Source organism: Triticum aestivum, unplaced genomic scaffold (genome assembly GCF_018294505.1).
Source record: "Triticum aestivum cultivar Chinese Spring unplaced genomic scaffold, IWGSC CS RefSeq v2.1 scaffold184845, whole genome shotgun sequence".
Lineage (NCBI taxonomy): Eukaryota > Viridiplantae > Streptophyta > Magnoliopsida > Poales > Poaceae > Triticum > Triticum aestivum.
Window position 1 is genome coordinate 312 of NW_025230584.1, and position 13,444 is coordinate 13,755.

A 13,444-nucleotide genomic window follows, 5' to 3' on the forward strand; every position below is an offset into this window, starting at 1 on the left:
TGGTTGTCTAAAAGCTTACAACGAGCTGGGGATGTACCACAACTCGCTGCTGCAGGCTGCCTTGTCCAAACTCCAGGCTAAGCACCGGAACGTCAGGATCATCTATGCGGATTACTTCGGCCCAGTCATGGATATGGTGGAGTCGCCTCACAAGTTTGGTTAGGGCACTACCCTCCATTAAATATAATATAGTATACTCCCTCCGTCCTAAATATAAGTCCTTTTAGTTATTTCAATACGGACTACATACGGAACAAAATGAGTGAATCTACTCTTCAAAATATGTCTATATACATCCGCATGTACTTCTTATTGAAATCCCTAAAAGACCTATATTTAGGAACGGAGGAAATACGCCAAAAGGAATCTATGTTAGTTGGCGCACTGGCAGAATTTCATTATGCAATGTGTTGACTTTGATGGCTATGAATGATTGCAGGTTTTCAAGATGTACTTTATGTGTGCTGTGGAGGACCTGGAAGGTACATGTACAATGCGTCCGTTCGATGTGGCGATGCAGCTGCAACAACATGCATTGATCCGTCTGCTCGTCTATACTGGGCTGGTGTTCATCTGACCGAGGCAGCTAACAGATACATCGCAGGGCGTTGGCTGGTCAAGATAAACTCACTCAAAAGTTAGGGACGAGGCTACTTCAATCAGTGGGCAGCCACGAGGGTACCATGTTTATCAAAACTGACGAAGTACAAGCCTATCAACAATGCATGTGTTATATCTTTGTGTGTCTTTTCTTTGTATGTCTGATCAGTTGTATTGTTCTTCAAAATCAATAAAAACCTGATACATCGTCAATTAAACGAACATACGGATGCTATGACATTTGTCCACAGGTTTGACTTGAGGCATGACTTCGTACATGTTTTGCTATGACTTGAAGGTTTTCCTTTTGGTAGGGATATTTCCAGTTCACCCCCTTCCTTCCTCAAGCGTTCTTTCTCGTTTTTGTGGGATTACTAGACATCTTGCAGTTTTTTTTTACCTGGAAACACTGTAAGGCAAGGCCCTATTGTGTAAATTTTTACTGCAGCAAAATAATTAGATAAACAAGGAACGAAAAGAACAGAGAATAACGCAAGGACCCAGATATTTGTTCTTTTTCCTGTCCCTGATTATTAGCAAATGTCTGTGATTTCAAAATCTTATAATTTCTTTGGGTCCTGATATTCTAACAACCCATATTTAAGATGTCCATGGGAATAACGCAAGGCAGTGCTTGGCAGGATAAAAGGCACTCATCATGTCTGTGCTCTCCATGCAACATGGAGTTCGGGCGGCCTGGAGCAAAATTGCAGTCCCAGAGTAAGTGCACAGCATAGTACTCGTCAACCAAATTGCATAAAGGATTTTCTTCAAAGAACATTTTCTTACACGTTATCATAACACATTACATAATTGTAGCTTTGTAAATGCAAGGATTTCATCAAAAGAAGACTTCTTGAGTTTAATCTGCCAAGCAAAAGGATGCAAAAAGAATACCTATTGCCTCAGTTGACTTGAAATTTTCCACGACTTGAAGGATCATGCACCACCTGCCCCATAGCACATGAATCCATGTTGTTGCTATTTGTTTTATGAAATATTTCAAATAGGTTGTGAAAGCATTTTTTTAGTGTGATGGACATGCTTAGTTCTGCTTTTCGGAGTTTATTTGCGTCTATTGGAACGACTAAAATATGATATTCAATGTTTCGAAAGGATTTATTACTCATTTCTAACCTCATGTATTTGTTCCTCGAAAAGGAGGATGAGACCCTGCCGCTGAACCTTCTTCGTCTACTTAACCCTATAATAATTGTCCATAATTATATGTTAGGTCACCTTGGTTCTGGGCAATGTATCTTGTACGTGATTTGTACTGTAATTATAACGTGCAACAAAATATTGGTGTTTGCAAGAACGAGGGTTTTTCAATTTAACTTGATACTCTAAGTTTTATCCTTGATCTTCTAATATTAATGAATTTGTTACTGGTGCCTATGACAATGAATGAGTACGCCACTTGAAATCCATAAGGGTTTACATGATATGCCATTTTTATTTTACCTTGATAAACTACACAGGCTAAGAGAATGTAAAATGTCCAGTCAAGTCCTGTTGTATACTTCTTTTTGTTAAGGAAAAGGAACATTTCTTGGTACTATAGATCGTGACTCAAGAGCTGACTTTCACTTATGATTTAGGGTACCCAACATAATGGACAAAGACATGTTATATTATAGCGTGAGCTACCGATGGACTTGACTTAACGCGCATTCCCCAACTGCACCGATTAGAAAATCCGTATGTGCGATGTTTAACTGGATTACTTTTATAGTTAGTACAAGCAAAAAAAGTATGTTAATAGAGAGACAGATAGGAAACCATTCATTAGGACACCGTAAGGGTTGTACAATGATGTCTGTACAAGTTGGTCCTAGCTCGTGATTCCATTGAACATTTTGCCGCTAAGTTGACTCTATATCGCCCCCGGAAGCAAATGGGCCAGCACCACCACGTCGGCTCTTTCCACATTGCCTGTGAAGAACTCAGGATGCACAAGCTCGTATCCGTCGCTTTCCTAGTCTTCGTCTCATGGTCGACGCTGGCGGTCTCTTCCCCGTCCGGCGTCCCTTGCTACCAATCCATCTTCAGCTTCGGTGACTCCTTCGCTGACACAGGCAATAACCCTGTCGTCTTCAAATGGCACCATCTTCGACCCCGTCACACGTCCTCCCTATGGCACCAGCTTTTTCGGCCGCCACACTGGTCGCAACGGCGACGGGCGGCTCATCATCGACTTCATTGGTACGTGCTCACATCAGCTGTTCTTGGGCCGGCCAGTGCCAGCAACTACAATACGTACATACTATCCTACAACTATAGGTTCTTTCTCGGTGCAGCTGAGAACTTGGGCCTACCTTATGTCTCCCGCCCAACCTGGCGCACAACCGTAGCTTCCGGCGAGGCGCCAACTTCGCCGTTGGTGCCGCAACCACAGTCGATGCTGGTTTCTTCCACAAGAGGGGTATCCCCAGTGCCACCAGCAAGTTCCCGCTGAACACCAGCTTAGGCGTGCAGCTGGAGTAGTTTGAGTCCATGAAGCCTTCCTTATGTCGCACAGCCCAAGGTTACTTTAACCATTCAATGTCATCGTTGTAATCTCGTAGCTAGCTATCATTACCCAAGTAAGAGGCTGATGAGAAGTCAAATTGTACGCATGCAGAGTGTAAGAAATTGTTTGGCAGATCCCTCTTCTTCGTGGGCGAGTTCGGAGTCAACGACTATCACATGTCGTTCCAACAGAGTACAGGAGGTCAGGTCCTTCGTTCCTGATGTCGTTGCGACCATCTCCAAGGCCATTGAGGTACGTTACGTACTCCATCTGGCTATCAACTAGATGCATGTACTGATTGATCCAAGCAGGATGCTCGTGTGAGCAGAGGCTCATCATCATGCATGGCGCGAGGAGCCTGGTTGTCCCTGGCGTGATTCCGTCGGGGTGCTCGCCACCGATCCTGACCAGGTTCGCCGACGCCTCGCCACCATCAGCATACGACTCCAGGACGGGTTGTCTGAAAGCATACAACGAGCTGGGGTTGCACCACAACTCGCTGCTGCAGGCTGAGCTAGCCAAACTTCAGGCCAAGTACCGGAATGCCAGGATCATCTACGCCGATTTCTTTGGCCCAATCATGGACATGGTGGAGTCGCCTCACAAGTTTGGTCAGTCGCCAACTCAACCAAAAGAATCTAATACGTGTTAGTTGCACATATACAAATTTTCATTATGGGAAGGTGGTTGACAGTTGACACTGATGGATGATCACAGGTTTTGAACAAGACGTGCTTATGGTGTGCTGTGGAGGGGCTGGACGATACAGATTAAATTCAACGGTTCCATGCGGCGATGCTGCTGCAACAACGTGTCCGGATCCATCAGCTCGTTTGTACTGGGACGGTGTCCATCTGACGGAGGCAGCTAACCGCCATATCGCCAATATCTGGCTGGGCAGCATAACCTCGGCAACAAGATTCAGCAGCAGCAAGTGTGCAAAGGGGACATATCGACCTACCGGGTGAAGAACTCATTTCTACTGTGGTTGTATCCCGGGGTTGATTCAAAATTTCTTCCCAACCTAATGTTCTATGTAAAGTATGTATTCAACGTTTTCTGCACACACAATATAAATAATTTTGTTGGGCCTCATTAGTATGAAATAATTTCATAAGAATTCAACAAACAAAATTTTGAATGTATTCTTGGAAAGTGCCACCAACTGAATTTTCAGTTTTGTCACTTAGATTGCAACGTGTTCTGAAGCAAGTTAAGATACATTTAGATCCATTCCACAACAATTTCAAATTTTTCAGAAGTTTCACAAATTTTCAGAAAAAGCAACAAACTTCATTTCAATAATAGGAAAAAACTATATTGGTTTCATAATTCACAACTAGAGGCGCACAACAGACCCACTTCACAAAAAGTCAAGCAACATCCACACATGAAACTAGAATTCTATTTCAATGTAGTGTGAATTTTACCCATATTACATGTTTTCATTTTCATTTCACATGGTTTGGGTGGGGACACCATCCAAGCTAACCAAGGCCTCGTTCTGCGTCCTACATCGATCCTATGATCAGTGTGTTGTTGGACACAATCGAACACCCATACTTACCAAGACCACACGGTCGGGGATGATTAATAGACACTTCAAACAATGCAATAGAAACTTCAACACATCAAGTAACCCATCGATAAGCCACATGCAATTGTATAGGATAGCTCCCTAGTTGTACATGATTGTTCGTTCAACAAGACTTGCAACTGTTCAGTATTGATGTTAAACAAGCTGTAATTGCTTGCATGCAGCTGTGCTACATAAATTTGCTTTCAGCGGGTAGTATTAAATGAGCAGAAAGCACATTGGTTAGTATAAAGAGAACAGTGGAAGGGGCGCCTCGCTTCTGCTCAGGCAGTGCGCCATGGCGCGCCCCAACCACTAATGCTCACCAACGCAACGCTCGTTTGTGCGCTACGTCTCCTGCTTGTTGTGTCACATCATCTTGTACGCACGGTTCAGCAACCACATGAGGTGCAACCGGTGGACGGTGGTGGTGTATTATTGTTGTCAATATAATGAAGTGAATGCATCTGTTTCTCTCTCTCAAAAAAAACTGAATGCAACTTACTGCATCTTTCCCCTAAACCATTTTTTAACTCTTCCAAAAGTCTGTATTTGAGGAGTTAAGCCCCTTCTAGCCCTTTCTTCAAAATCTACAGCTCCTCAGAATTTTGCAGATATATATAAGTGTTGGCGCAGCAGCGGACGAGAGGGGCTCGTGACTAGAGGCGAACATAACCAGTGGCGCGGATAGGAATCGACAAGGACGTGGGCGGCGAGGGAAGGTGCAGCTCACCAGAGTCGGTGACAAGGCTGAAAAATGTCATCGACAGCGAGAGGTGAATGCTGGGAAGGAAATTTCCTCATGTTAAATCCCGAACACTCATGATTTGGCTATAGCAATTCAAACATTTTAGATGGCAACTTTAGTTCACGCGAGGGAGAACGAAATTGTTGTGCTTACCAACTAAACTTGGCTTGGTCAACAAGTACAAATTTCCATAAAAAACGGACGTTTTGCCATGCTCAAATTCCTAACTTTCAACACTTATTGACGCCCAAAATATATTGCAAGTTAAAGACTCGACGGTTGCTGAATTGTCGGTTTTCTATCTTTCATTTTGTCAGGCTATTGGTGTTTGGCTATGTGCATTCTAATTAGGGAATCACTAGGAACCAGACTATTGATATCCTGCTTTCCATCAGACCAGTAGTGAGCCATACGATTGGTTTAATTTGATACGTCTGATTCACCCACTACAATAAATCTGGGAGGTATATGAATGCTTCCATAAATCACGGGCTCTAGTTACGTGGGATTATCTGTTCCATAACAAGAACGTGTGCCTTCCTAGTTGCTAGCTTCCATATAACAACCTCGCCCGATTTGAATTGCTTCCCATAATTGATTGCATCCGAAAATCACGAACATCAAATTATACCCCACTCATATTCTCTTATTTTTGGGAAAATATATTGAACACAATTTTTTTTGCTTCGAATGCAATTATAGTTTGTTTCCAGCGCGAATGAAATTTTGTCTCCATGTAATATATCCCATTTGCGCGATAATATTGCTTCCATCGGCACAAACTTATGCTTCTGACTATATTAATTTGCTTCAGGAATAACTAAATTTACCTCGAAACTTTATTTTATTCAAATCACGGAAATAACGGTTTTCTCAATTTTTTAATTTTGCTGATCACAGTAAAAATAATTTGCTCAACAGAAATGTGCTATCCGGTACACAATTGTTGTCGCACACTCTTTCTAATGCTACTACTCGGACCGATTTATCATGCTTCATGTGTCCGTATATCTTGTTTCGGACAGCATACATATTTGCATCATTGAAGTAGTAGAAATTTATGTGCTTCATCCATTCATATAACTTGTCTTTGCGACCAATACATTTGCTTCCTTTATTTCACAAAATATTATACTGCTTCATATGCTAAGTCTATGCTCTCTATATCCTATGACACTGCTTCATAATATCAAATATGTGGTTTCTATATCCTATGCCAGTGCTTTCATCTACTAAGCGGTATGTTTCCCTGCATGCTTTACATAAAACAACGGTTCACAAGAACTCGATTTCTTTGTTTTGGTGTCATGGAGGGGAAGATGGGTCAAGCTCAACAAGTTTTTGTTTCCACCGCCCAGATTTTTTTGCTGCAGCAACGGAAATATATTACCAGAATAATAATTTATAAGCGATAAGAAAGTAGAATGGAATCATACAATTACATATACTGGCGAATGGCATGTTAACCAAGTTCTCCTAATTTTGTTAAGCATAAAAGCATAGATTACAAATGGCGATGGGGAGAGCACCCAAGGAGAGACATGTAATGAAAATTGAATATACAAGCACACCATATTGTGGCATCAACAGTTGAATATGTATGCATTACGAGTAGAATGAAACGACTAATAGCACAACCTGAACGAGCCATTACTAGAACAGAAGTTACTGTGATGACATGGATCCTCTGCATTATAAATAAGAAATATATGAAGCATACTTGTTTAAAAATAGAATACTTTTCCACACAATGAAAATCAAATATACTAAATAAGGAAGCATGATTGAAGTTCCATCTGTACATAGAAGCATGGAGGAAAAACCTGAGAAGCATGATTCCATGAAGAAATAATATTTAGACCTATGAAGCATGGCAAGATATTGAAGTTGATTTATACATACATACGAAGCCATCAAGAAGGAGAAGTGTGTACATACAAAGCACCTAGGATCTCGGAAGCATGATGCTCTGGAGCAACAATATTTTCCATTACAACGTAAGTAAGAGATATTAGAAGCATAAAAAATTGTAAACGCAAAAAAAATCATGCTTGCCGCAGCTGTCAAATTTCATCTAACCTAATTGGGGATCAATTCCTTACTTTCTTAACTACTCTTTCTATTCCTAAATATAAGACCTTTTAGGGATTTCACCATAGACTACATACAGAGCAAAATGAGTTATAGTGGAATTTCACTATAATCTACACTCTAAAGTATCTCTATATACATCCGTATGTTGTCTATAGTGAAATTTCTAAAAGTACTTATATTTAGGAACGGAGGGAGTAGTTAGTAATTCGAGATGGCAAAGAAATTAAAATCAAGATCAAAGTTTTGGATGTAACGACTTGTCAGCCATGTCTGATGGAATTGTGTGTGTTAGTTGTCGAGATGACGAAATGAGTTGTCGGCTCATGGTTGCCGAGATGGCCACACGTAGGATGCAATCTGCTGCGCAATCGCCTGCATGTCGACCCCACTTGTAGATTAGGATACTCGAGTGTGCAGGTCGTGGAGTCGCCGTGAAGATGTGAGCAGTGAGGATGGTGGCATTGGGTGATGCCGCGGAGGACGGAGAGCGGTGCATTGTACGGGGGAGCAATGAGCCATGAGGGAGTCCTCCGCCTCGATTGATTTGGGGATAAACTAATTTCCAAAATAAAGGTGTGACCCAGGCATGGGCTGGATTTGCGGGCGGAGGAAAGGCTCTCAGGCGTTGGAAGGAGAATGAATCAAGGGCTCGTGACCAGTCTGATGGATTCAACAAATCGGTCTCCTGGTAGGAAGTGTTTCCATTCTAATTATGCAGAGGCCAGATGATACTCTTAAGGCCCTGTTTGTTTCGGATTGTGGAACAGATTCAGCTTTGCAAATGAAGTCGAATATGGAATCTGAAACAAACAACTATTTGGAATCAGCTTTGCTAGTGAAGCTGAATCTGGATTTGTGTCATTTTTTTTGCAACTTCCTAAAGCACCTCAAAAGTGTACTTCGGTGGCGAAGCTGATTTTGTGAATCAGCTTTGCCACTAAATTTAATCCGCAGGTAATTCTAATCCAAGTGAAGCTGAAACAACAGAGCATAATACATTGTATGATGCTATATTTTTAGCTAGTAAAAGCGCCCTTTATCAGACAAGGGTTGGGGCAAAGTGAGGATAGAAAGGGCTAATTATTGGGAGCGTCCAAAATAAATTATTTTAGGAGTTCAACTGTTGTAGGCGATGTGTCCGTAGGTTTAGGATCTCTTGAATTAAGTCTATCTCAAATTCTTTATTTTTTCCAAGCACTTTTGAAACATATGTCGTGTTCAAATTTGAATTCAAAATATTATACGTGACACACCAAGGTTTAGGGCAACTCCAACACACAATTTAACCATTTTTTATGCAGGCATGTGTGCCAGCATGAACCATGACTGAGATGCATGGCGTGGTGGAACTATGTCCGTCTTTTTTGTGTGCCGACAGGTGTGCTGGCATGAACTATGGGTTTTTTGTAGGCTAGCATCAATGTCGGCCGATGGCAAGTCAATCGGCATGAACTATGGCCACTTGCCCATTTTAGGTTAAATTTGGTTGCCAGATATTTGGACGCGCAGATGAACTGTTTGAACATACACACACACACCCTACGAACACTCATCCCTATGAACACACACACCGTACCCCTATGAGAACTTTCGAGAGACTGAGCCGGCTTATCATCTTGAGATTTAAGAAGTCACCGTAGGTGCCTCGTCGTCGACGTGAATGTCTTCTCCCACTGAAAGTGCATCGCTGGAAATACTGAAATAAATCCAGGAATAATGCAAGCACTAGGACATGAACCCTGGTGGGCTGGGGATATCACTGCCCCTCTAACCATCCAACCACAGGTTGGTTCCCCACGGACGAATTTTTATTGGTTGGCTGGTTGTACCGATCAGATTTAGGCGGACACGGCCGACTAGCGTGACTCCGGCCGATACAAACATACGGGAATTGGATAATAGCCGCATTGGCGGGTCGGAGTTTGATACGTCTCTAATATATCTATAATTTTTTATTGTTCCATACTGTTATATTATCAATCTTGGATGTTTTGTATACATTTATAAGTAGTTTTATATTATTTTTTGGGACTAACCTATTAACTTAGTGCCGAGTGCCAGTTGTTGTTTTTTGCTTATTTTTTACTTTGCAGAATATCAATACCAAACGAAGTCCAAATGCTACGAAATTTTTTGGAGATTTTTTGGTGGAAAGAGACCCTAGAAGCTTCTGGAGGCCACGAGGAGATGCTCGTGGTGCCCACTAGGCACCAGGGCGTGCCAGGGCCTCTGGCTCGCCCTGGTGGGTAGTGAGGCCCACAAGCACCGCCTCTACCTCCCCCTGCCTCTATAAATATTCTAAAATCCCCAAAACCCTAGGGGAGTGGAGGAAGCAATTTTTCCATCGCCGCAAGTTCCAGAACCACGAGATCCAATCTAGAGGCCTTTTTCGGCATCTTGCCCGAGGGGGAAATGATCATGCAGGGGTTCTTCATCATCCTTGCTACCCCTCCGATGATGCATGAGTATATCATCACAGACCTACGGGTCAGTAGGCAGTAGCTAGATGGCTTATTCTATTTTTTTGATCTTCAATACATTCTCCTCGATGTTCTTCAATATCTATTTGAGGTAATGACTTTTGCGGTGTGTTTGTTGGGATCCAATTAATTGTGAGTTTATCATCAGATGCATGGAGTAATAGTAGTAATTGGAGGCAGGAGTCGGTCTACTAATCTTGGACGTGATGCCTATATATATGATCATTACCTTGGATATTGTCATAATTATTTGATTTTCTATCAATTCCCCAATAGTAATTTGTCTGCCCGCCGTATGCTATCTTTGAGAGAAGCCTCTAGTGAAATATACCGGCCCCGGGTCTATTTTTACCATATTGCTTTCAGATCTATATTATCATTTGCTTTTTCAATCTAGTTTACCTTTTTTGTTTCAGATCTATAAATTCAAAAACACAAAAATATTTTATCTTTTGTTTGCATCTACTGATCTATCTTTTTATCAAAGACCATAAAATTTAATCTTGCATGCAACCTTCGAGGGATTGACAACCCCTTGTAGCGTTGGGTTGCGAGGTTTTGTTGCTTGTGTGTAGGTAGTGTTTACATAGTGTTGCTTGGTTTATCTACTGGATTGATAACCTTGATTTCATAACTAAGGGAAATACTTATCTCTACTGTACTGCATCATCCTCTCCTCTCGGGGAAAGACGAACACATACCACAAGTAGCAGAGTTACTATGAAATTGATAAGAGGGTGCGCGGGATTGATATGTTTTTATAGGCTGGTTGCTGTTGACTGATTTGAAAAATCGTTGGCTCGATAAAATTGACGAAAATTAATTACCACAATTGAATGAAAGAGTTTTAAAATGAGGGAACATAGGGAATTAAAAAATCGGACGGGAGAGATTCTTTAAAAATTGTTGACGGGGTTAAAATCGGATGATCCAGTTCTAAATTGAAGACCTTAATTAAATATGAGGCCTTAAAATTTAGGAAGCATAGTGTATAGTATAAAAAAATTGAATGACAGAGCTTTAGTAATTGTTTTCCCGGTCTAAACTGAGTGACCCAATTCGAATTGAAGACCTCCATTGAATGCGGGGCTCTTTAAAATTAGAAAGCATAGTGTTATAGAGGATGTGCTATGCAGATGTCAAAATATGCATGTGTTTTATATTGCAGGGGCTTGAGACAAATTCAATTATAGAAGTAAAAAATTCTGGGAACCTTTGCTGAGTTCATGACTCGACCCTTCCCGAGAGCTCTCGCTCAGAAAGTGTACCGCCGGTCTACTGCTGACAACTTCGTCAACGGGTTTGCCGAGCATGTAAATGGAGCACCTCGGCAATAGCAAAGATCTCGGAAAAGAGCGAGAGCGACCTTACTCGGCAAGGCGAGCCATGTGGCCGGCGTGACCTTGGAGCACTATCACATCTATGCGGAGTACCTGAGAGAAAAGCTCGTCCATTTTTATCTACATGTAAAAAATGAACTTTGTAAATGTTCGCCGAGAGTCAGAGATAGTGAGTGCGGCAAACATGTTCTCTACATTATGAAGCTGTCAACTACAAATGGCCGTTCTATGTGGCCCATTGTTGTCGAGTTCCCTTCCTCTAGATCTCGGCAAATCATGTATTGGCCCAGTCCTTTTTGTGTATTGAGTTCATGTTGGTTTGGCTCTGGGCAAGCTGAACTATCTACCAGGTTCCTCATTTTGCCGTGTTCAGATCTTGGCGAACGATGGTTTTGCCGTGAGCCCGCAGAATGGAACTTGGCAACAACCTTATTTTGCAGTAGTGACTATAAATATTATGTCGAGAAGTCGGTTAAGAAAGTCAAATGTGCACGCAAAACTTTTTCATTTGATAAATGATGAAAATCAAGCTATTACACATTTGCTAAATTTCATCTTCTTTTTCGGTAAAATAAAAACCGTGAGCCATTTCAGATCCTCTCACTACCAAAATCGCCCCCTATGCCGACGGCCAGGGTCGTCGGCAGAGCCCTGAGTCCCGTCGGGACAGGCCGTCGGCAACATATGCGTCGGCATAGCCAGGGCGGCCGTCGGCATAGAAAAGCCGTCGGCATAGATGCTTTCCCGACGGGGGCCGTACATCTATGCCGACGGCCCTGGCCGTCGGCAACTATCACGCCTAACGGCGGCCGCCGTCAAGTCTGCCCAACGAACGGTCGCCACGTGGCACCCCTATGCCGACGGCCTAGCCGTCGGCTTAGTTTAAAAACTATGCCGACGGCTAGGCCGTAGGCATAGGGGTGCCACGTGGCGACCAGCCGCTGCTCTAGGACCAGGGCTAAACAATAGTAACGTGGTCCCGGGCATCTAGCATTCTACCCACAATGGTTGGCCATACAATCGCGATTCATAATGGAAAGGAACATATACCTGTTTACATAACAAATCCTATGGTAGGTCGCAAATTGGGGGAATTCGTGCCTACTCGGCATTTCACGAGTTATGAAAATGCAAGAAAGGATACTAAATCTCATCGTTAACTGAATTCTGAATAGAAAGATTAAGAAGAAAAAAAGATTCAAAATAAAGACAGAAATACCCAATATCTTGCTAGAACAAGATATTGGGTATTTCTGTCTTTTCTTTCTTCCAAAATTCTTATATGTTAGCAGAAAAACCTTATCCATTAATAGATGGAACTTCAACAGCAGCTAAGTCTAGAGGAAAGTTGTGAGCATTACGTTCGTGCATTACTTCCATACCAAGGTTAGCACGGTTGATGATATCAGCCCAAGTATTAATAACGCGACCTTGACTATCAACTACAGATTGGTTGAAATTGAAACCATTTAGGTTGAAAGCCATAGTACTAATACCTAAAGCAATGAACCAGATTCCTACTACAGGCCAAGCAGCCAAGAAAAAGTGTAAAGAACGAGAGTTGTTGAAACTAGCATATTGGAAGATTAATCGGCCAAAATAACCATGAGCAGCCACAATATTATAAGTTTCTTCCTCTTGACCAAATTTGTAACCCTCATTAGCGGATTCATTTTCAGTAGTTTCCCTGATCAAACTAGAGGTTACCAAGGAACCATGCATAGCACTGAATAGGGAACCGCCGAATACACCAGCTACACCTAACATGTGGAATGGATGCATAAGGATGTTGTGCTCTGCCTGGAATACAATCATAAAGTTGAAAGTACCAGAGATTCCTAAAGGCATACCATCAGAAAAGCTTCCTTGACCAATAGGGTAAATCAAGAAAACAGTAGTAGCAGCTGCAACAGGAGCTGAATATGCAACAGCAATCCAAGGACGCATACCCAGACGGAAACTAAGTTCCCACTCACGACCCATATAACAAGCTACACCAAGTAAGAAGTGTAGAACAATTAGCTCATAAGGACCACCATTGTATAACCACTCATCAACAGATGCAGCTTCCCAAATTGGGTAAAAGTGCAATCC

General features: G+C 42.1%; 1 protein-coding gene and 1 pseudogene across 1 annotated transcript; one reads left to right on the plus strand and one right to left on the minus strand.

The window, feature by feature from the left end:
- Window positions 1-2,551: 2,551 nt before the first annotated feature.
- Window positions 2,552-4,080, plus strand: LOC123175610 (GDSL esterase/lipase At5g45910-like; annotated as a pseudogene).
- Window positions 4,081-12,621: 8,541 nt separating this feature from the next.
- LOC123175611 (photosystem II protein D1) lies at window positions 12,622-13,438 on the minus strand. The gene has a single exon (XM_044590248.1). It carries the CDS (start codon window positions 13,331-13,333, stop codon window positions 12,650-12,652), a length of 684 nt encoding a protein of 227 aa, XP_044446183.1. The 5' UTR covers window positions 13,334-13,438; the 3' UTR covers window positions 12,622-12,649.
- Between the last annotated feature and the right edge of the window lie 6 nt (window positions 13,439-13,444).

Coding starts and splice junctions, on each gene's coding strand:
- LOC123175611 (XM_044590248.1), bottom strand. CDS start 13,333: ATGGGTCGTGAGTGGGAACTTAGTTTCCGTCTGGGTATGCGTCCTTGG.